We start from the raw sequence: 25,290 nt of genomic DNA, 5'->3' as shown, positions 1-25,290 counted from the left end.
AATCTTGCATTTCATAAATGTAGTGTAAATGGGTAGGCCTACAAGAGGAAAGAGTACACAAAATATGACATGGTTATACCCACAAAACTGTAGTATTCCTCCAAAGACGCACACTCTTCAACAAGTCAGAACTATATTCGCCCTACCATCCAAACACCCCCATGCAACATTTCTCTCTCACTCACGCAGCCACACACACACACATTAAATTTGAATAAGAAAGCAAATATCATGAAAATAAATTATTGCAATGAGAATCTTATCCCGAACTCTCTCTCTCTCTCTCTCTCTCTCTCTCTCTCTCTCTCTCTCTCTCTCTCTCTCTGTCGCTCGCTCTCTCTCTCACTCATGTTTGCACACTCTTACTTATCAGGATGTATGCCACGTCATATTTATATTTACTCATTTATAAAGTATCTAATGTAATGTATGGCGTATTTTCTATTTTGAATAAGATATCTAATAGATATAAGATATCTCATATAATTTACAGTTGATAATATATCTCATAAAATACATAAGATATCTATAAACTATACAAGATATATCATAAACTTTATGAGATGTCTTGTATATTAAACAAGATATCTTTATAAACTTTAAGAGATATCTTATAAATGATAGAAGATACCTTATCAATTTATTTTTGTAAGATATCTTATAAAATATAAAAGTATGTGGACATCTTGGCTATAACTCAAACTTGGTTGCGTGAAGGAAATGATTCACATATAAATGACCTCCGCCCCTCCGAGTACAAATACATAAGTGTGTCCAGAGGGGCTAGAGTGAGAGGGGTTGGCTTTGTTATCATGGCCAGCATGGATATCACATGTACCCCTCAACCTAAGTTCAAGATATTTGAAACTTGCACGGTCAGACTCAATGGCAACAAACCTGTCCCGCTAGTGCTTATGTATCATCATCATCCCCTCACGACAGAATGGTCTCACAGTGACCCAATTTCTCCAGAAGTCGGAACAGTTCCTGTCACACGTGTACACCACTACTCCATCCCAACTGTGTATCCTCGGAGACATGAACATCCATTATGACGAACCGGGCATGTCCAACACCAAACAGATGCAGAACATAGTGACTGGATTAGACCTAATGCAACATGTAGATATCCCCACACATGCAATTGAACACACTCTGGACTTAGTGTTCACAAGGGATGACCCTATATACTCACTAGTAAAGTCAACATCTGTGATTGATATCGGGATATCAGACCATTATGCTGTTGTATGCCAACTATATACATGTTCATTACAACTGGCAAATAAAACGTGGCTAGCTAGGCATTGGAAGCGCATCCCTGTGGAAATATTGGCACAGCAGCTAGAATAATCGCTGTCTTCCATCAAAGACGGGAGCAATGTCGACGATCTGCTGTCAGATTTCGATTCCAAAGCAAAAGACGTTCTGGACAATATACCACTCCTTCGAACCATCACCATCAAAGGCGACTCCCTCAAACCGTGGTACAATGACTCAATCCATAAATCCAGGCAACGGAGAAGACATTTGGAGCATAAAGCCATGATTTCAGGCCTAGCGGTGCATCGGGAAATGCTTGCGGAGGGGACCCGAGCTGTGATGCATATGATCAACTCCTCCAAGTCCAGCTATTATCAGGAAAAGCTCACCACGGTGGGCAATAAAAATACTTTCAGAGTTATTAGCAGTCTGTTGAATTATAGTGTAGGGACTCCCTTAACACCGGCTACCACTACCCAGACCCTTGCCGACGATTTTGTGCACTTCTTCTACAGCAAAGTTGAAAAGATCAGACAGGGTCTCGAGGCCTCAGATCTCCATGACAATACAGCTTCTCCAGACCTGGACAGAACAGTCCCTCATCTTGGTTCCCTCAAGATCAAGACGCAGGACGAAGTGGACAAGGTCATCAAGAGCTGTTCCAATAAGACCTGCTAACTGGATGCCATCCCCACTGCGCTCTTGAAGAACAGCAATGTTATTTCTGTGGTGCTACCGAGCATCACTGAGCTGGTGAATACATCACTTTCAAACGGGGTCTTTCCAAATGAGCCGAAACGTGTACTTGTTACACCACGTCTGAAAAAGCCTGGACTTGATATGAGAACTGTTAATAACTATAGACCAGTCTCAAATATCCCATTCGTCAGTAAGTTCATCGAACGTGTTGACCTATAGCAGCTTAATAGTCATATCACCAGAAATGGTCTACATGATTATCTGCAGTCAACTTATAAGACCGGTACCAGCACTGAGACAGCCATTCTGTGATTAAAAGCCCACGTAGAAGAGGGTGACGTCATGCTCTTGGTCCTTCTTGGCCTAAGTGCGGCGTTTGATACCATCAATCATACCCTCTTGCTGGAGAGACTACGTGGGGATGCTGGATTGACGGATACTCCGTTGGGTACAGTCTTACCTGAGTAGCCGCATCCAAGCGTTGAAGATCCACACCGTTGTGTCCTCCGATGTACCACTGTCCACATGAGTGTCCAAAGGGTCTCTTCTCGGCCCCTCTCTTCCTAGTGTACGTTCTCCCACTCAGGAGAGTTATCAACAAGTATGCCATAAACCGTCATGGGTACACAGATGACACTCAACTTTACAGCCGTTTGAGTGTAAAAAAACACAAACACAACTGCCATGCGTACCCATCAAGTCAGCATTATGGAGGAATGCATAGTGGGTTTCCGAACCTGAATGAATGTGAACAACTTAAATATGATGATGGAAAATCTGAGATAATGATGGTTGCTAGTTCCCACAACCAGTGTCGTGTGAAGGCTATGCGTTTGAAGATTGGTGGGACAACATTGATACCTAAGCCTACTGTTAACCTCGGTGCTACCCTGGCCGCAACCTTATCAATGGGAATACAAGTCAGCTCCGTGTTAAGAAAGATCTACTTCAACATCAGTAGAATCTCCAAGGTGAAACATCATTTCACCCAGGAAGCGTGTGCGAAAGTCTTTTCTATTGTTTTATCATTTCCTTTATAGCTCTTGCAGGTCTTTTATTGGTATGTTATCATTGATTATTAGCACAAACATTGTGCAGCGCATAGGAACTATATGTAATTTTGCGCTTTATAAATGAATAAAATAATAATAATAATATACGATATATGATATGTTTTATAAGGAGATATTTCATAACTGAATTTTTATAAGATATCTCATCAGCTTTATGAGATATCTTATAAATCATATGGAATATCAAATATGTTTTATAACATATCTTATACATGTTACAGTACCTGCTACGTTATTCTCGACATTCCTATCGTGCTCTATCGTGCGTGTATCATATCGTATCATGCGTGTATCCTATCGTACCGTGCGAGTATCCTATCTCATCGTGTATCAGGTTTTCCCTTTTCTATCGTGTTTTGCGTTTACCAGGTCTATCGTGTATCGTGTTTTGCGTGTATCAGCTTTTCCGTTTATCGTGAAAATCGTTCATCGTGTAGTTTCGGAAAATATCGGGATCGTTTATTAAATCTAACAAAAAGTACGATACTTTCCGAAAGCTTTATTCGTGTTGTTAAAGAAGTTTTTTTTAGGAATCGAGGGAAGACAGTATATTTGAAGGAGAACATAAAGCTGTCAATTTTAAGGCAGAAAAAGAGCTATTTATTTGCCTGTGGAGAGAGAGTGAAAATTTATCACAATTTCATTCTAAGTAGTCTGGAAAGTAGGCGGTGGATTGCTGAGCAAACCGAGGACAGTAAATCTGAATGCTCCTTCATCTGAAGTTTATAAACATTTCCTTGTCTAGAAACAATTATTTGTGATTAACATTGACAGAGAAATAGGAAATTCCGATTTGAAAGAAAAAAACCAGTAAATTACATTGTTTACTACATATATCTTGATAATGGCTCTTTTTCTTCCGATTTTTTCCACCTGTATTCTACTTTTATACCAACCACTGAACTTGTACGCGTCCTTTTATCTGAGTTTGTGTATAATCCGTCTTTTTACAGCAAACATTCCCAAGGACGTTGTACTTCACACATTTAGAAGATTAAGCTTTAAAAGGGTGCAAGGGTGTTGCATCCCCCAAAATTCTGCTCAACTGGGCACGATTCAGCTATCATCGTTGTGTTTTTTTTTTACTTGTACATGTACATATGTACCAATGATCGTACGTGTAGAATCTGGAAATTTATGCTGGTTTTGATGATTATTTGAAAATTTTACACACTAAACACATTTTTTTAAGCATTTCAGAGTTGCGAATTTAAAATATACCGGGTTTCGTTTATGTATTTGCAAATAGTTTATTCATTTTGTGTTAACAAAATATCAATTCAAATAGACATTTTTCAATTACTTATTACTATCATTCATCACTCATAGTGTAGATATATCTAACATATGATCATATGGTGTAGAGCAGTGGATCTTTTAAGTGGTCTTTATGAAAATAATTGTAGTTGTTGAATGAGCGGTTAACTTAGAGTTTGATGCAAGATAAACCCCGTTCTCGCTACACACAAAATATTACTTTGTTATATTTCATATTCAAGATAATAGACATTAGAATAAGAGAGCTACTAAAGGATGATATCACTACATTATATTAAGTCCCTGTATAATTTATATATCAAACATTAGATGACAATATAAGTTTTACAATCATTGACTGAGACAATTTATATAGATATCAAATAATGAATTAAATACCGTATATAGTTTATTTTACTGATTTTAGCTGTGATGGAATAAACCTAATATAAACAGAATTAGAAAAGCAAAAGAAAAAAAAAAAACAAAAAAAAAAAACAAAAAACAAAAACAACAAACAAACCTGGATTAAGGAAATAATACGTTTAAGGTATATAATGAATATTGAAATCCTTCAATATTATTATCATATTATCAACATAATGTAATTATGTTGTAGGTACAACAATTTAATTCTGTCTAAATTGTTTCTAAATTTACAACATTTCTATCAGGTTTTCCGTTTATCGTAAAGATAGTTTATCGTGTTTTGCGTTTATCAAGTTTATCGTCAAGATCGTTTATCGGGTTTTGCGTTTATCAGGTTTACCGTGTATCCTATAGTATCTTGCGTGTATTCTATCTTATCGTGCGTGTATCGTGTTCTATCGTGCGTGTATCGTGTTCTATCGTGCGTGTATCGTGTTCTACCGTGCGTGTATCGTGTCCTATCGTTTATCATGTAGATAACATTGCTGGTAATGTATAAAAGTATTCATAGTATTATGGGTCAGAATTACCCAGTAGCAGAATTTACTAACAACGGCAGTCAAATAAGTAATAAATTTTATTTGCAATTCCTGAATTAAATTATAATAATACCAAAATACAAACTTACAATACGTGAACAATTAGCAATGCCCGTGTCGAGCTGAATCTGTATACAAAAAATAACAAATGGTCTGTTAATTTCCAACGAAATTACTAAATCCTAGTCCTAGTTATAGAATAATCAAAAAGGTATAGAGTGCTTGTCTAACCAGAGCTTAACATCGGCTGAAATCACATTGTATTCATAATCAGAATAAATGTTCAGGGCCCGGTTTTTCTAAAGCTGGTTAACTTTAACACAGTGGTTAAGTTTAACGCAGTGTTAACTCCTAACCAAGTGATTAGCTAACACAATGGTTAAATTCTGTTTTTCGAAAGCAATTTAACACATTGGTTAGTTAACACTGTGTTAACCGAGTTAACCACTTGTTAATCATTTGATTACCCATAATGTACATGTACTTCCTGTGTAAACAATAAGAATGCAGGCGTAAATAAAAGTCTTGTTTGTGGGAGATAGCTGATGAAATGTTCATATATTGGTTAGTTTCGAAATACATGACAGTGACTGTGAGCCATGCACTTATACTTGTATAAATGCATTTATTAATCTATTCAATTTGAATAATCATAGAGATATTAGTGCATTATATAATGATCTATACTAGGCCTTTAGAAGCCTAGTTAAGAAAAACGGTGCTTAAATGTTGTAGAAAGCAGGTTCATTGCATAGTATATCAAAGTGGGGATTTATAGGGAGTAGAACAAGTTGACTTCACAATTGTCTGAAAAAACTTGACAAGCCAAACCAAAATAATTTATACACACACTCCTAAAATGAGTTGTTCTGTACGGGCCGAACCCAAAATCCTAAGTTGCGTGATGGGGGAGGGGGGGGGGGGGGTCGGTTTCATCCTTTATCAGTAAAATATACGGGTTCAGTTCAAGCTTACATTTCAACTACCAATCACTGGTGCTATGATATGAAAAAGCGGGGAAGGGGGGTTTCAGACATTGTATGTAAAAATAACAGTAAATGTATGTTGTCAGAATAATGGGGTGAGTGCTACATGTTTTGAACTAGGAAATAAAACATATGGTTTCTATATTGTTTGATTCATAATTGGACACAATTTATGTGAGGGGTTTAAAAAATCTAAATTTCTAAGAATATCTAACTTTTTTTTTAATATACATGTACTCTTAAGTCTTATTTCCCCCAAAACAGTTAAAAATATTCATGAAGGAAATGATAAATTAATTTACCTTATGATAGTCTGTTCACATACATATCTATAGCATTTTATATCTATGTTCTTTTTATGCATTTATTTATTTCAATATTCTTTTTATTTTAAACATAACACTTGATCTATCACTCCACTTTTACTAAGGGAGATTAATCTGGAATATCAACAGTGAAAAACTCTTCTTCCTAAGTTTGTGTTAACAGCTATTTTGTATTAGCCTGAATTGAATACTGTTCATATTAGATATCCTTAAAAAAAAGAAAATACATGTACATGTATGTACGTTTCATGCATGCAAATCTTCATTTGAATCAGTTTTAACTGATACAAGGGGTTTTCAAAAGCTCAAAGCCAGTGCAGACGATAGTGTTTTTAAAGTTGGTGTTTCAATTGAGATTATCATCATGACCTAAGGCCCTGCATGCACTTTGACATTTGAAAGCCAAAAAATAGGTACATGTAAAATCACATGGGTTCTGTTGCAGGATATCATATAAGTGAATATAATACGAGTTTTATTGACACCCCCCCCCTTATTGAAAGTTTATGTGGAAAGTATCTATAAATGCGTGCAAGATATTGAGATTTGACAAATATATCTATTTATGACAACATAAACAACACACCGTCATAGCACAGCATCAATACACACCTCAGAATGTCTGAGTCTTTGAAATTTGCATGATTTTTGGTCTGAGGCGGACAGAAAATGAAGTCGACGGCCATTTTAACCACTGTTTTAAGTCTTAACACAGGTACTGGAGGTGGATTAAAGTTAACACAACGTTATCACAGTGTTAACGCAAACTCGCATTTTGAAAAACAGTTAACCACATGGTTAACTTTAACACAGAAGTTAACACCGAGTTAACAGTGTTAAAGTTAACTAGCTTTCGAAAAACCGGGCCCAGGTAATTCTTGAAAGACACAGTTCGTCATTTTTCTACTACGTGATAAACATCGACCTCTAGAACAATCTGGGTCACAGGTGTCACTCAAGTGCCAGTATTACACAACAATATGCTACTTTTTATAGTTTTTAAGATATCTTGTAAAAATTCATTGATGATATATGTTATAAAGTTTAAGAAATATCTTACAAAACATATGTTTTACAAGATATCTGATAAAATATATGAGATATATTTAAAAAAAAATCCTTTATAAGATACCTTTCAAATGAAAAACGTAAATAAGACATTTTATAAAGTTTATGAGATATAGTGTAGACTATATAAGATAGCTCGTATTAAAAAAAACACATATTAGGATATTTTATATCTTTTATAAGATGTCTTATAAGATTTATGAGATATCTTTGAAGAAGAATAAATGTAAAAACGGCGTGCCATAAAGATGGCATGTAAGAGTATTGCGTTGCTAAAATATTGCGACCCCTGTGTTTGCAAAATAAATGCACATAAAATTCCATCCACAACAAACTGTCAACTAGTCTTTACAAAAAATGTTTTATATTAAGCATCCTTGAGTAAAACAAGGGTATACAAAATATAATCATCCTTTGGTTAAAGTATTATATTTATACAGCAAGGTATACGGAGAAAAATTTGATTGAGCGTTTTGCAATATAATTTTCAGTGATAATAATAATTTGATGTCCTTTAAAACAGATGGAACCATTTTTTTCATATCTCTCTCTCTCTCTCTCTCTCTCTCTCTCTCTCTCTCTCTCTCTCTCTCTCAAACTCAAATAACTAAACAATTCTGTAATTATATATTACATGCATTTCATGAAGATATACCATGAACTATTTAAAGAATGTTTGTTGAAAAATAATAATAAAAAAATAGATAAAAACATCCAGAAATGCCCAATTGTTTTGTTTATTGCCTTTGTATGGTACTTGGCTTGTGTCACAAATGTGTACACTTATGTGAGTGTGTATTGCAAAACAAACTTTATTACACATGGATACACATACATACGCACGCATATATATGCACATATGCACGTATACGTACATGCATGCACACATACACGGGCGCACACACTCACACCGTCACTCAAATACACACAGACATACACGAGTGAACACAAACACACACATAAACGCACACCCTTTTTGCAAAACAAAAGCAAAATTGGGGTTTGGGACAGTGGACTTCGATGGCAAACATTCGTGCTCGGGTATGGCCTAAAATTGAGGACCATTCGTGTCCACCCTAACGGCACATTCGGTCGCCCGGCGGCCGAACGTGCCAATGCGACCAAACGTGCCGTAACAGTATATCAATTTGAGGGTTTCGAGTTTTGACATAGAAATCAAACAACATTCAGAAAATCCATATATCCAAATCCTAAATCGGCAGGGCGAGGCGGGAGAAAGGTAGATTCTATTGAAGACCAGGCTAGGGTTTTCATGTAGCATAGACAAAAAGGGGGACCACTCCGATTATTCTAATTTTGCATGCACACAAATGCTCTATGCATACAGTCCAAGTTAAGTATCAGAATATTACATTTTATTCAAACTTGAAAACGAACATTAGATTAACTTAATTTCTTCCTTTCTTGTAGTAGAAGAATTTTATTAAGAATTGAAATTTTGGTTTTAAAAACAAAGAACGCTTGAATCTGCATATAATCAAATACAGTTTTTAATATCGATATTACGTTTAACAGTGCCCCACTTAGCATTAAGATTCAATTGATTCATTACGTTTGAACACAAGCAGTATAAACATTTTCAAAAGGAAAATATGCATTCTGCATTTTCAATGTTAAATTTAGTATATAATTGTAATGAACACATTCAAACTAATTTCCCCCCTCTTTTTTCTACATTTTTTTTAAGTTTCACATGTTTAATCGATCGGAACCTGTGAATTTCGATTTTCCCGGTTTTCAGTACTTCTGCATTTTCAATGTTAAATTTAGTACATATTTGTAATTAACACATTCAAATTAATTTCTTTTTCGCATTTGTTTAAGTTTCAGATCGTTTAAACGTTTAAACGATCGGAATATGTGAAATTCGAATATCTCTGCTGTCAGTACTTCTGATGGTCAAGCGTAAAAAAAATAATTTTGACACCGTAATCGAAAACAGGAATACATTATCAACTGTTGAAGTTTAGTCATTGCTTTATTAAATCAACCACAGAGAAAAAGGAATTCATTGCATGAATGTGGTTAACATCACCATCAAAGTCGTCCAGTTTACGATCGTATTACCAGAGAAAGATTGATAGTTTGTATTGCTTAAAAGTGTTACACGATTTATCATTGTTCTTTATCTTCAACTTTCATGGTTTCTATGCATATATAAAGCATTTGTATACATTGTTACTTTTATTCTTATCTGCATGCTGATTTCAAGGAGTTTGATATGAGGTAAGTATGCTACTCATTTTTGTAGACATTCATACACTGTATAAGGCATGTTTGAAAATGGATTTGTCAAGCAAAGAAAAACATACGTTAATCATACATGTATTCATAAATTAATGTATGACATGCATACTCGAATATGTAACACAAGTTCCCATGTGTACATGTGTCATATTTCTTTGTACAGTATGTATAGTATGTGGTTAAAATTCGGGTAGGATTTGTAATGTATGTGTCAGGAATGTGAAATGTGTGTAGCACATTTATTTGAGAACAGAGACATTTTATGACTTACATTCATCATCTGAATATATTCTCAATAACCTGCAGTGCATTATCTATAGCAATGATATCCATGAGATGATATATAACCACTGTCATTTCATAATTTTTAAAGAGAATCATGAATAAATGCAAAAAGAAATAGTATATATTTCATGTTATTTACATTATGTTAGGAACCAGGAAATAATACTTTAAAGTTTTTATAATCTTCATTACTCTCTGTTGTATGGTAAATAATTGGTATCTATATCAAAATACTTACAGTGTATGCAGATTTGTCAACTTATCAAAGTTTCCAGTTTGTAACGTTGCTATCTTATTGCCGCTCAGGTATCTGAATGAGAAAGATTTCCTGATTTACTTTAATTGATGAACGCTAGAATATTAAAATACATGTAAAGCTTTACAAAAGTGAAGAATTCTACAGTTCAAATCCGTAAGAGTTTATAGACAATTCACCAGTTCATCACAGCATGAAAGAAAAAGGGTAACCGCAAATGTACTTCCATCAAGATTGTGAACCAACATCAAGTTACTGAAGAACATATGTGAAATGGGCTTATCATTGTGAAACCAATAATTAAATAGCAACACTGTTACTGTTAATCAAAAGAAATGTTTCGTGCAGTGGGAATTCTTTTATCATTGTTACTATTATCATGATCATCCTTATTATTATTATTATCATCAATATTGTCAATAAGGGTTTTCGAAACAAACAAAATTCATCAAATTATAAGATCTGCTGTAAGTGCACATAACTTTTTGACTAATGGAAATTTGACATATTTCAAAATAGTGAAAATGTTGGGAAATTAAAATGAATTCAACTGGTGTGGTATCGTCTTCAAAAGAACTTAGAAAGTGATCGAGACACTACGAGCTGCTAGAGTAACGATATACATGTACTAGTCTACGGGTGAGTGGTCACGGTGTATACACTCTAGGTCTCCGTCTCTGATGAAATTGGCTTTCGTGAGAACCCTCTTTAAATTTGACTGGTTTCGTCAAAGCCTTTTACGTGTATCGAAAGCGTATCGAAAGAGCACCTTGACGTGTACCATCAATCAACATCAAACGTCACCATGATAATGAAACAATGTGGGTATTCCCCAATCTGGCTTAAACGCAAAATAAATTATTTCTATTGAAGATAATTATTTTTATCGGTTTTCAAATTAGAATTCTTTATTATCATTTATCATTAAATTCGATACGCAAGAGCTTGTTCTGATTAAGGTAAGTTTTTAAATCGAAGTAAGCTACTGGCAAACAAGTTAGTGGTATATAGGTTTCAACAGTATCGTTTAAAGTCAATATTTTACAGATTCCATGCCCGTTGTAACGTCTAGTTTGTTAATACAAACTATCATTGGGTTAAATGCTGTCCGAGGTGTTTCCTGCCGATTATTAGACTGTTCTTGGCACTCTGATTTTGCCGACTAAAAACTCCGTTTACCTGATCAAGATATAGGGTTCAAGGTAGATGTGACCGGTTGACAGGGGGTGATTACTTCTCCTAGGTACCTAATCCCACCTTTGGTGTGTCGAGACGTCCGTATTTGCCCATTTATCGATTTTGTATTTCTTCTAGGAGTTATGACATTGATCATTGTTCGTTATATTCACCTTTCGTGTGCATGTTTTGATTTCTTTCCTTTTTTGGATACATTTATTCTGAATATGCATATGATGAAAATTCCAAATGGTTTGACGCGCTACCATACACTATAATGTGCATTTGTTATATATGAACCTTGATTAAAGGTTACAAAAACGTATGTAATACAATCGTGTACACACTAAATTCCTCTTTAAAATCACCTGTGTAAATACATTTCTGTGTATCAAATAATCGAAAACATATAACATTTCATCAGTAAAGGGTGACAATTTTATGATTGGGAAATCGGAGAAAGTCTGAAATGACGCAATTCGATTTGTGTTTTCTATTAATTGCATTACATAAATATAAATATCCCATGTGGAATGTAAGGCACGTATAATTGTAATATTAATTTACTTCAATTACCCTCCCTTCAATTTTAGAATATTAATGATATCAATTAAAATAATACTTTCATCGTGGCAAGTAATATAATTCTTTTCTGCAATACCTATGTATGGATAAAGAGTACCAAAGTGTCCGAAATGCATAATTTGAAATCGAGGCCAAAACGTTGGCTCCTATATTTGACCAAAGCGTTCCATCCCCGATGAAGACCGTTCATTCTCAATCTCAAAGCGTTCCGTTCCCGTTAAAAACCGTTCAGTTCTCGCTGAAAACCGCTCCGTTTAAACCGTTTAAAGTTTTTTGTTTCTTAGCAAAACCGGTCAAGGTTCTTTCATCCTTTCACTGGTGTAGTAGTAAGCTTCATCGAGACAAATGCAGTGTGAGAATAATAATCATAAACCCCATTTTCTAACGTTGTGCTATCGTAGCACAGTTCCCTAAATGATAAATATATATTGATTCACCTTTATTGATCATTGTAGCATTGTGGCAATATTATAATGTATGAAAATGAAAACCATCATTTGGCTTTAATTACATCTGCTGAAACAAAAGCATATGATGTAAAACTTACACGGTACCAATTTTGATGCATCAGTTGCGCATTTTGACAAATAATGTCTCTTCAGTGATGCTCAACCGAAATGTTTAAAATGAAAAAAAAAAAAAAAAAAAAAAATCTGGTTTTGTATTATTTTGAGTCTTCCGAGGTAAAAATGCATTAGAAAAGTATATGCAATATAAGTATGAGATTGAACAGATATATATCTACACACTATCGTTATTGCAATCTCGTTACTGCTGTCCAAATGCTATCAGTTGATCGCATAAACAAATATTCTAATTGATATTTCAAGTGAAACAATCGACTATCGACAAAGTGCACGATCTGATATACTTTTAAAATGTAATTGAGAGTACATTACATTCCACATTACATACAGTACCCGCAACGTTATTCTTGACATGATAAACCATAGAACACGATACACGCACGATAGGATAGGATACAAGCACGATACGATAGGATACACACACGATACTATAGGATACACGGCAAACCTGATACACGCAAAACCTGATAAACGATCTTCACGACAGACCTGATAAACGCAAAACACGATAAACAATCTTCACGATAAACGGAAATCCTGATAGAAATGATGTAAATTTAGAAACAATTTAGACAGAACGAAAGTTTGATACGTAACAAAATTTTGTTGATAATAATATTGAAGTATTTCAATACTCAATATTTACCTAAAGCATATAATTTATTCATCCACGGTGGTACGTTTATTTCTTATTTTCTTAAAATTCTATTTATGTTTTTTTTTAACGTCATTACAACTAAAATCCGGAAGCTAAACTATATACGGTATTGAATTCATTATTTGATATTTATATGAATTTTCTCAGCCAATGATTCTAAAACGTATATTGTCACCTTGAATGTTTAATATATGAATCATATAGGGAGTGATTGATTTTTATCTTGCTTAACGTCTCGCTCGAGAATATTTCACTCATATGGAGATCGGTGAAGAACTTTTAAATTTAGGCTTATGATCGGCAAAATTTTACGGCCATTGAGCAGTGATGGGTTTTTAGCGTGCCATACCTACCGTGACACGGGGCGTCTGTTTTTAAGGTCATCTCCGAGGACCCGTGCCATTCACACTTGATGCCGAGCGTTTAGCAATTAAACAGGGAATTAACAAAATGTAATATAATGTAGTGATATCATGCTTCAATAGCTCTCTTATTCTAATGTCTTTTATCTTGGATATCAAATAAAAGTAAGTAATATTTTGTGTGTAGCGATGATGGGGGTTATTTTGCATCAAGCTCTGAGTTCACCGCTCATTCAACAACTACAATTATTTTCATAATGACCGCTTTAAATACAATCCCCTGCACTACACCATATGTTCATATATTAGATATTTCTACACTATGAGTGATAATTGATAGTCATAAGTAATTGGAACAATATTTATATGAATCGATATTTTGTTAACAAAAAATAAACTATTAAAAACATATACGAAACCCGGCTTGATTTAAAGTCGCAATTTAGAGACGCTTTAAAATGTTTGTGTTTAGCATGTACAAAATTCAAATAACCATCAAAACCAGCATAAATGTCCAGTATCTACACGTACGACTTTTGGTATATGAGTACATGTACAAATAAAAAAAAAAACAACGATGACAGCTGAATCGTGCCCAGTTGAGCAGAATTTTGTGAGATGTAATGTACCCTTGCACTCTTTTAAAGCCTAATCTTCTAAATGTGTGAAATACAATGTCCCTGAGAATGTTTACTGTCAAAACACGGGTGATACACAAAATCAGATAGATAAGAACGCGCACAAGTTCAGTAGTTGATATATAAGTTGAATACAGGTAAAGAAATCGGAAGAAAAAGAACCATTATTAAACTATATGTAATAAACAATGTAATTTACTGATTTTTCCTTGCAGATCGGAACTTCCTATTTCTCTGTTAGTGTTAATTACAAATAATTGTTTCTAGACAAGGAACTGTTTATGAACTCCAGATGAATGAGCTTTAAGTTTTACTGTCCTCGGTTTACTCGACAAACCACTACCTACTTTCCAGACTACTTAGAATGAAATTGCGATAAATTTTCGCCCTCTATGGACAGACATATAGCTCTTTTTCTGCCTTAAAATCGACAGCTTTATGTTCTCCTTCAAATACAAGTTGTCTTTCCTCGATTCCTAAAAATAGCTTCTTTAACAAAACGAATAAATCTTTCGGAAAGTATCTTACTTTTTCATTAGATTTAATATACGATCCCGATAGTTTCCGAAGCTACACGATAAACGATGTTCACGATAAACGGAAAACCTGATACACTCAAAATACGATACACGATAGACCTGATAAACGCAAAACACGATAGAAAACGGAAAACTTGATACACGATAGGATAGAATACACGCACGATACGATAAGATGCACGCATGATACGATATGATACACGCACGTTGTGAACTGAGGATAAACTCTTTATTTGGTTGTTAAGTTCAAGAATGAACGGAATAGTAAGACTAGCACTTTCATTTCCTTGTATCAGAAGTGTTGCGTATTTAAATGGGTCGAGGATGGATGTTAATTAAACCATTCAGTATATTGCGCTCATTAATAGTGTAGAGTTTCTCTTTGGGAATTTTCAAGACGGACCTGATCATTTTCAACTAAGAGCTCCACTTAATTGTATTTAAAGCCTGTTATCTTCATTCATCCACTAAATACTCTGATGCATGAATTGCACTCCTGACAAAGTGAACAATTTGAGATGATTCTGCAATTATATTGTTTGAATGACAAGAACAATTCTTCAAACCATTCTGAAGCACTAGCTGCAGGGAGTGCACATCTAGAATGTTTTGGCAAGTGTTCAAATTATCTCCTTCGTCCTCATTTTCTGTGTCATCCATATCTTATCATTATCTTCTGACTCATCTTCGTTGTCATAAAACTTGAATATGAATACATTAATTTTTAAAGAAAAAAAAATATTGGTCCTAATATGTAATTCCATTTCCCGTGATAATGACTGGGAAAGAGGCAATACAGATTTCAAAGGAGTCCTGCAATAGCATATGGACATTTTAAATATATTTAATGTTATTGATATATTGACGTAAAAATGTATAACGTTTCATATGACATTATATTATGACGTTGGAGTTTGCTTGGAGAGGAGAAAATATTTTTCAATCAATAAATTCATCGCGTTTATCTCATATCTCCACTATCATTTTTTACAAATTGAGGAGGGGGGTGGTAGTAAATATGTAAAACGTATACGGTACAAATTTTGATGTATATATCGAATTTTGCATGTGATAATAACGAAAACAGTTGTTAGAAAAGTAATAGGGGAGGGGCGAGATGTTACTACACGTGCCTGCATCATCGTTAGTTTACATGTATATTTAACATTAAGCAGAATTCAATTAAGATATTAAAATTAGCATATACATGTTCAGAAATTAAGTGTCTTCAGTAACAATTGATTTAAATCCGAAATGTTGGGATTCGACGTACTCGGCTATTTTTTTCCCGTCGGATCAATACCTTTGATGCAACTGACTAACTGTATAATACATGTACATTCGAATGATAAACATTACAATACTTTTGGAAAATGTGATGATAACATGATTTGGTAATGGAATTTGAAGATAACGAACAGCGATGAATCTCATAACTCCTACACGCAATACAAAGTAGATAGTTGGGCAAACACGGACCCCTGGACAGACCAGATGTGGGACCAGGTGCCTAGGAGGAGTAATCATCCCCTGTCGACCGGTCAGACCCGGGAGAGGGGTTAAAATCCTAATTTTGCAAGTGGAACGTATCTAAAGTTTTATGAAGATCGTTAAAATTTAACATACAAACTAGGCCTATATGTATACACAGAAAATGAATGGTTCATTATTGGACCCTTGGGGTTACCACAACCTCTTGTTATAATGTGAAATATCAATAATGATTTCTAATACATTATCTGGATTTTACAACATCACGTAAAACTGGAAGTATATGCTTACATGCCTAAACGAAAAAAAATATATATAAAATACAAACGCGTATGTAAAATAAATTTCAAGTCATTTAAAGGACAAATTTAGTCCGTGATTTGTATGAAATTTATACAAAAAAGTGTATTGATAATAGTGTTATAGCCTATAAGCGTATTTTACAATAATGTTTAAACGTATACATGTATATATCCATGGTTTGAAATGTGTATGATGCAGAATAAAACTTTCTATGTTTGTGTGTAATTCTATTTTCATTTTATTATCATATTTTTTTTATCAATACCATTTCATTTTCATTTCTTTTTTAATCCTTTAAATATAATTTACTTAGGGTCTATTGATGGAAACTTGACTCACTAGAGCAGATCGATACATGACATTTAAAATTCTATAAAATGTAGACCATTTAACTTATTTGTTATATCATTTTTTCCAATTTCAAATTGATTGATGTTTTTTCGCCACACTTTTTTTTCCAGTTATATGGTGGCGCCCAGTTTTTATTGTTGGAAGAGAGAGCCCTGATACAATGTACCTGGGAAGAGACCACCGATCTTCCAAAAGGAAACTGAGAAACTGTCTCACTTACCAGCGCGAAGGGGATTCAAACCCGCGCAGACATAGGTGAGAGGCCGTATGATTTTGAACGTGATGCTCTAACCACTCGGCCAATTTTAAATGAGTTACGTGAAAGTAAATGGAAATTATGCTATGAATTGTTTTAACATTCTAGGAATTGTCTTTACGTTACACCAGAGATCGGGCTCAACATTTCCATTATTTTTTTGTTGTTGACAACATCCATGCGTCATTGCAGACGATAAGGATGATTATGTTTAAACCATGAGGAAATAATGAATGAATATTTCTTTCCATGGTAGAATTAATTTTAAATCTATCTCCATAGAGAAAAGAGTGGTAAAAGTCAGACGTAAATCCCAATCGTAAGTGTTACAACTTCGATAGGTTTCGTGAAACGCTCGTATACGTGCGCGTCAAATGATCTAAACGTAATTGTACATTTACGATCTGCAATAGGTTAGTGAAACGGCCGCCAGGTGCTTAGGAGGAGTAAGCATCCCATGTCGACCGGTCACACCGGCCGTGACTCCTATATCCTGATAAGGTAAACGACGTTATTCGTAGTCAAAATCGGTGTGCCAAGAACAGCTTACTCATCCTAGGCACCTGATTCCACCTCTGGTGTGTCCAGATGTCCGTGTTTGCCCAACTATCTATTTTTGTATTGCTTATAGGAGTTATGAGATTAATCACTGTTCGTTATCATGCACCATATTCCAACCATTACTTATCACTTTTGGATCTTTATATTTTCGATCTTTTTGCATTGTGGTATCTTTACAAAATGTAATGATCAACAAATCTTCACGAACGTAATGTATTTGTAAGTAATGCGAGTATGAACGTATACACACTTGAAATATATACTTGATAGATATACTATGCGTGTGAATTCCGACAGAGATGAAAGCAAAACTGTAAATGTAAGAGATAAATTTCATTTAAGAAAATAATTAAGTTATGAAGTGTGGTGCGTCACAGTGTATAGATCCCAATATATATTTTTTTCTTATAAATATGTGTCTTTAAACACTGTCTTTATATATTATTTGTTAAGTACGAATTGTCTCCTAAGAAAAAAAAATATCCCCATGATACAACACAATATAGCTTTATAATCGAATAACACTTGTTTAACATTGTCCACATGTGTTATGCTTTCTAAGATACTTTGAATAACTTACAGATCACAAATGTCCGTGGGGATGTTGGTCGGTACTCCGCTCAGTCCTCTATCATAACAATTTACATTAGTCCCATTACAGAAAGACGACTTGCTACATCTACACTTGTCAGGACAGGCGTCCGTCCCATGGCTGTATAGCACAGAGAGTACGACAGACACCCAGAACGTCAGCCGCATCGCTATAAAAGATGTATGTAATTGATATTTATGTTTCTCAACTCTCATTAAAGTATAGCTATTCAACATATCTTCCTTGTTAGTTCACGAGCTGAACTATTATGGACCCTATCTCTAACGCAAGGGCGCACGTCATTTGATATGGTTTCAGCGTGCGCGTATTCGTGTCCATTAAATAAATATCAAAAATACCCCAGGAATACTTGGAATGGTGCCTTATAATCCGTTGTGTAGTTGTAGATATTCAGCACTGAAAAGTATAGAATATCAGGAAATCAGCACAGTCTTCTCGAATTATTTAGAATGTATGTTTGGTAATCTTAAATGTTGAAACAGAAAAAAAATGCAGAAACAGATCAGCAATTCAGTTATGTACATTTAAATTATTTCATATTTACAATAAAGTTGTGTGGATAAATAGACATATATATCGATAGATATATCTATATTCATTGCTTTACCTAATAACTCTGACATTTAATGTGATATATATATATATATATCTCAGCATTATTTCTTTTTCAGTATTGAAGGTAATTTTTGCTTATTTTATATGCTAAGAAGGAATGTAGGACACTCTTTCTATTATAAGCTGCATTGCAACCCTATTCGTTAATCTCAGAAAGTATCATATTAAATGTTAAACTGACTGTTATTCTAAATTGTAAGGGACGGAAATGCAGTCTCAACGATGAATTTTATTACAATATGTTAACAAAGCGCAATTAGCTGAATTGGCTGTTAGGGTTATCATGGAAAACCACGGATATATGTACTTATATTGTAGTGTCTCAAAGTAAACGGACTTTATTCATATCTTCACGATGAACGTTGTATTCCGAATGGCTGTATACCAAATGAAACTTTATTAAAAACTTATTTAAAGGAATTTGATAAGAAAAAATATGATCGACTTGAAATTCATGTTTGATATCCACATATATTGAACGTGCACACAAATCCACGTTTTCCTCATTTTTATAGGGATCGGCTTCTTCAATCCTCTAGTTTAATTTGAATTGGACCTTAGAACAGATATCTTCATTTACAACTCTCAGCACTCTCATTTAAGGTAATTCCCCTGACCACGTCAAATAACGTAAGAAACGTTATTCACGAGTCACGAACGTTATCACACATTCAACGAACCCGATGGCATTTTAGTGAATTCTGTAGACCGTATTAGGACTGATTGTCAGAAAGCAAACAGCAAAAAATTAGGACTAAAAAACGACAACAAACGAATCGCAATAATATAAACAAGCCGGTTTTATACAAGACAACGCTCAGGAGAGAAAATGATTATAGTTATAAAAATTGCGAAGTCGTAAACTCTCCATACACATTGCGTTGTGACGCACAGTCGTTCAGTAATTCCCGTGAGCTTTCTGTAAATATTACAGACTATGATGTTAAATAGTGTCGCCAACTTTCAATGTATCTATTGTAGGCCATTTCCTTTGTGTGATTTCTGATCATTAATGATAGGTAGAAAAATCGAATCTCCTATTCAACAAAATGCATTTTTTTTGTGTGCTACATGTACTGACAGTCATATTTTTATCTTTTCCCTATAATTTATTTAAACCTGAAAGAATACGATCGATGTTGTCATGATCTAAATAAAATATATGCATAATCTAAAGCTATACTAACATTGTAACCCCCTTGCAATTTTTTTATATTTATTTACACGACAGAAATCGCTTTCGATGCCCTCCGAATCCATAATAAATGCGCATATACATGTAGATGTACAATGTATGTGCATTTTTGTGTTGTGTCCAATGATTTCAGGGTGTTCAATTTAGATCATACGCTGACATATTTGTCACATATAGGCCTATTTAGGCCCTATCTCTAGGTCTTTGTGTCGTACCTATTTGTTCTTGTACGTACAGTATAGATCATGGGTGTTGTAATGTAATTTTCTTTTATCTAAAACACTTTTCTGGCCGGACATGACCTTTACTGATGTTTGATTAAAACTACTCGGAATGTACGCGGTAGTTACATGTTGTTAACACTCACATCAGATGGATGTATCGTATTGTTAAAACCTAGCAGGAATTAAAATTACCAAGTGGGCGAGGGATGCAGAATTCGGGTGTTTTAAAATATTCGAATTTTCCAAAATTTGTAACTTCAACATAGATAGCATTCTCTGAATGAGCGTTACAAATGTAAAAATCATTCTGATCTACATCACCTTGTTCCAACTAGATATGGCGACATAATTGTATGTTGTCATTTATTATGACGTCATATCAGTGTTCATGTGACGTAGGTTATGGATATAGTAAGCTCCATAGTAAAGGTAGGATTCATCTAACTTCAAGCCCGATCCCTAAAGCTTACGACAATGAATGAAAGTGGTTTTTAGCTACTTGAAGCTTTAATGTTTTAAACTGTTTTTCAAAAACCACCCTGTAATATTTCTTGAAATGGTAGTTTAGTCATGTAAATGAGGCACGAAACATGTTTGCAGATATAGGAATTGTAGACACCATTTTCCAATATGCGTTTTTACAAGGTTTTGAACCCAGAGGGAGTGGTTGGGCTATCAAACTACCCGATACCCCATCTACTTATTTTGTCAAATGATTGCTGGAGTGTAAAGGCAAAACGTATTCAAATGTTTAAAAATTCTGAAGGTTTTTGAAACCACAATTTAATCAAAATTTGACTACTATACATTTTCTTCAATTCATATGAAAGATACATATTTCTATCGTTTAAATAAAGACAGTGCCTCAAAATGTATGTATATTAGCACTGCTTATTTTAAAATGATATGTTCTATTTTTAGAAGTGGCTGTACTCCGGAAAAGGCCGCTAAACATATTCTTCTTCGGGAATTTGGTCAATATACATCCTCGACAAAATACATGCAAATTTTGATAGAAATTTGTAGAGTTTTCAATACTAAGATGTGGTATGGGGAATTACCTTAAAGTCAACATTTTTTGCAACATTTATGGTTTAAAAAACTCACATGTTTCATATCAAATGATGTCGTTCTTTACGCACTGATGTTGACCACCAAATATTCCGTTTACCTGACCAAGACATAGGGACTGCAGGGAATGTGAACAGTCAACAGGAGTTAAGAAATTGATCACTATTTGTTATCTTCACCTTTTCATTGAAATATCATCTGTTTTAACAGAACATTTAAGGTCATGGCATATTCCCGAGGTTTTTCTCAGTTATTTCATTATAGATGTTTACCATACAGGATGCAGGTTGATTTCCATCAGTGTTATTGTTGCCTTTTTGTATTTTCTGACAGCGTCACCACTATTAAATTCGCCTAGACAGAGTTGTGTCAAATGAGGGATTACAGAAAAAAAACCAGTCTTAAATTTGCCCACTGACAACGAGGACAAAAGGGGCAAAAATATAGCGCAGCGAAAAATTTTTTTTGCCAAACAAAATCATATGGTAACATATTTTTACATAGTAGGCTATTCCATTTATTTGAGTTCTGTTTGATACTATTTGAAATAGCAAGCATTGTTTACAAGTTAAAATTAAAAATAATGGGAAATGCTCTTATGTAGCATTTTAACTTAAAATATGCCCAGCTTTATACTTGTCCACTTAACTGTTTTTTATTAACTAAATAATTGGTTTCATTAACCATGGCCTGACCTAGGGTGTGTTAAATTCAATTAGAGGAGCTACTCTGCTAAAATTAAACTTTAATATGCAGCATAACTTGCCGCTAGACATTTGACCTATTGCCTGAATTGAATAGTTGACCTTGCCCTATGCTGTAGGTATGCCAGAGGTTAGCTGGCTGCCCTGTAATTCCTCATATGCTGAGTTTGAATATGTATTAATTGTAATCAGAAGCAGGATGCAAATTTACATTGAAAGTGGAAAGGGTCCCATGCACATTTTTGTGGGGAATTTTGGACAGTGTGCCAGTTTAACTACCAAAGTAGGGGTAACCCAGGGGACCCTATGTAGATATAGGTGCCCGAACGGGTGACCACATTCTAAGGGAGATGGTATATCTGCGCACCTCACCTGTATCCTGCGTGCTACCTGGTTTAAAGAGCAAGGGAACCTTCTTACATTTGCCCAACATGCCTGTAGTATCACCTCCCTGAGTAGGAGGTGGATGTGGCCCCAGCTATGGACTAGCTGAGAGACCCACGAATTAAATTTTAGCAACTTATTCAAGAAATTACTATTGTCTATGAAAATTCATTCACCTTTGACCTATTTAAGTGGTCATCTGGAAGGCACACGTAATATACCTGCCCCCGGCGTTAGTAGCAGGTGGGGGAGAGACGGTTTTGACGTAAAATTGGTGAGAAACTACCAACATGCACCCCCCAATCCCCCACAGACATTGGAACAATATCCCCCACAACAAATGTGATACTTATTTTTGTTTTTACAATTCATACTTGGAATTGGAGGCACTTCATCTTAATAAAAAACTTCGTAAACTATGGAGTCAGAGGAGAAATTTAAATAGTGAAAGTCAGGCAATGGAAACTATTGGGCCTTTGAAGGAATTATGTGGAGGTTTTATCAAAGAAAGATTTAACCCTGCCTGAAGAAATTTGATAAAAAAAGATGGTGACAAGTTAGATAAATGAGAGGTATCCTGACGGAACAACTGAATCCTGAGAGCTTAAATTGTGACCTTCCTTGCAGAGTGCGCGACCCTCACCCTCACCCGTTACCCAGGCTCCTTGTAGGCATGAGAGGGGCCTTTCTCACTGTGCTCTGTGCTTCGTTTCACCGCGCTCTCCTCGGCCGCTCTTCTCAACAAACAGGGAGATCGAACCCACGTGGGTACTTTAAAGCAATGGTTACTATAAAGAAAGGTGAAGATAAGGGACAGTGATCAATCCCATAACTCCTATAAGCAATACACAATGGGTAGCGGGGTAAACACGGACCTCTGGACATATCTATAACATTTTGCTTTGATCAAATATCTAATATCCTCATGGTACACTATAAAGAAGCAGGCATTTGTGTATAAGTCAGTGTTACTGACTTGGTTTACTCTTTAGGGTACATCAATCAGAGTACACGGTTTGCTTATCCTATGTATCAATGAGTAAAATGCTGTATGGCGTGTTTTAAGCCGATTGTTAAGCCGTTCTTGGCACACTGATTTTGACTACGGATAAATTTGTTTACTTGATCAAGATATAGGGCTCAAACCGGGTTTGACCGGTCGACAGGGCATGTTTACTCCTACTAAGCACCTGATCCAACCTCTGGTATACCCAGGGGTTCGTATTTGCCTAACTCTCTCTTTCGTATTGTTTGTGGGAGTTATGAGATTGATCACTGTTCGTTATCTTCACCTTTTATCTACCTGTTCGCCTGAGCCCATTTGCCCTGATGGTTGCCCCATGCACCCGATTGATCTATTAAGTCTAAGTTTATCTAATATAGCATATAAATAAACATGTTTGATATGATCATCAACTTACAGACCCAATTTTAAGTTGACACCCCCAAATTGTAAGCTGCCTGCCAATCAAACATTTAACAATATATCTCAGGTGGAGTGACATCTGCAGACACTGTGGTCTGGGGCTACCCCAGAGAGGCGTTTTGATAACAATAACAGCCAGTATCTACAGGCATTCTTTAGATCTTGAGGAAGCCCGGTATACCTGAGTTTTGATAGCAATGACATGTCCACATCTGCTATTTTCTTGTAATTCAATTGTTTTTAAAAAGACCCCTGAACAATGCAATTTCAATATAATTGTAATTTTCCCCCTCTATATACCTGTACATGTATTATAAATTACACAATCAGAAATCAAACAATAATTTGCACAATAAGTTTTAAAGCTTGTAACCTATTGAAATAATTTATGTCATCAATTTATGATACCTCTATATTTATGTCTCCGAACACAAAGTGTCGGAGACATATTGTTTTTGCTCCGTTTCTTATTATTAAGGTCTTCCGTTCTTCACGGAAGACCTTATAGTGATTCTACTGTTTCTTCTTCTTCTTATTATTTTTTGACCAAATTTTGTGCAGGAGTTTTCTCGAAAACTATACAGTGGTTTTCAGGAAAAACGCATTTTATTATGAACTTTGTTTATCACAAACAAAATTGGGAAAATTCTATTTCGGTTCCAAGTTATGGACAATTTCTTGATTTTCAAATGGAACTTTGTCCGCCAGTGATCTCAGGAACGGCTAAATATATGAACTGGAGACTTATTAGAGATGATAGAACATGACTTATAGATTTGCAGAATCACTATTTCGTACGTTGTCATCACTTCCGGTCGCTACCGGAAGCGAATTTAAAAAATATATTTTTTCAACTTTTTTGGTTTTTTAATGTTTTTCTTTGATAAAAGTAAGATAAATAAAGACTCTTTATAGAATGCTGAATATGATATTTGTTTTTAAATTGATCAAACCAATCTCTAGATATTTATAGTTTTAATTTTGAAGCGAGGTCCTCGCTAGCCTAATGGTTAGCGTGGTGGATTTCCATGCGGGCGACCCGGGTTCAATCCCCCAGATTTCTCGAATATTTTTTTCCCACTTTATAACAAATGAAGAATTT

The 25,290-nt window shown here is 34.9% G+C and overlaps 1 protein-coding gene across 3 annotated transcripts in view; it reads right to left on the bottom strand.

Moving 5' to 3' along the window:
• LOC125665243 (slit homolog 3 protein-like) overlaps window positions 1-18,732 on the bottom strand; it is a 52,596-nt gene extending 33,864 nt beyond the window's left edge. For 2 of the 3 annotated variants that reach the window (XR_008799425.1, XM_056152166.1), the window contains exons 1-2: window positions 18,537-18,723; window positions 10,432-10,503 (exon numbers count right to left, since the gene is read on the bottom strand). Coding sequence is in view for 1 of the 3 variants with exons in the window: in XM_056152166.1 (XP_056008141.1) it covers window positions 10,432-10,503; window positions 18,537-18,715 (251 nt within the window). In the remaining 2 variants the exon portion in view is untranslated. Of the gene's footprint in view, window positions 1-10,431; window positions 10,504-18,536 lie in introns of all 3 variants that reach the window. The other variant, XR_008799424.1, reaches the window with a different exon arrangement.
• Window positions 18,733-25,290: the final 6,558 nt, after the last annotated feature.

The sequence above is a fragment of the Ostrea edulis genome, chromosome 10 (assembly GCF_947568905.1).
Source record: "Ostrea edulis chromosome 10, xbOstEdul1.1, whole genome shotgun sequence".
Lineage (NCBI taxonomy): Eukaryota > Metazoa > Mollusca > Bivalvia > Ostreida > Ostreidae > Ostrea > Ostrea edulis.
Note: the sequence above shows the minus strand (reverse complement) of the source record. Positions and strands in the feature narration are given on the sequence as shown.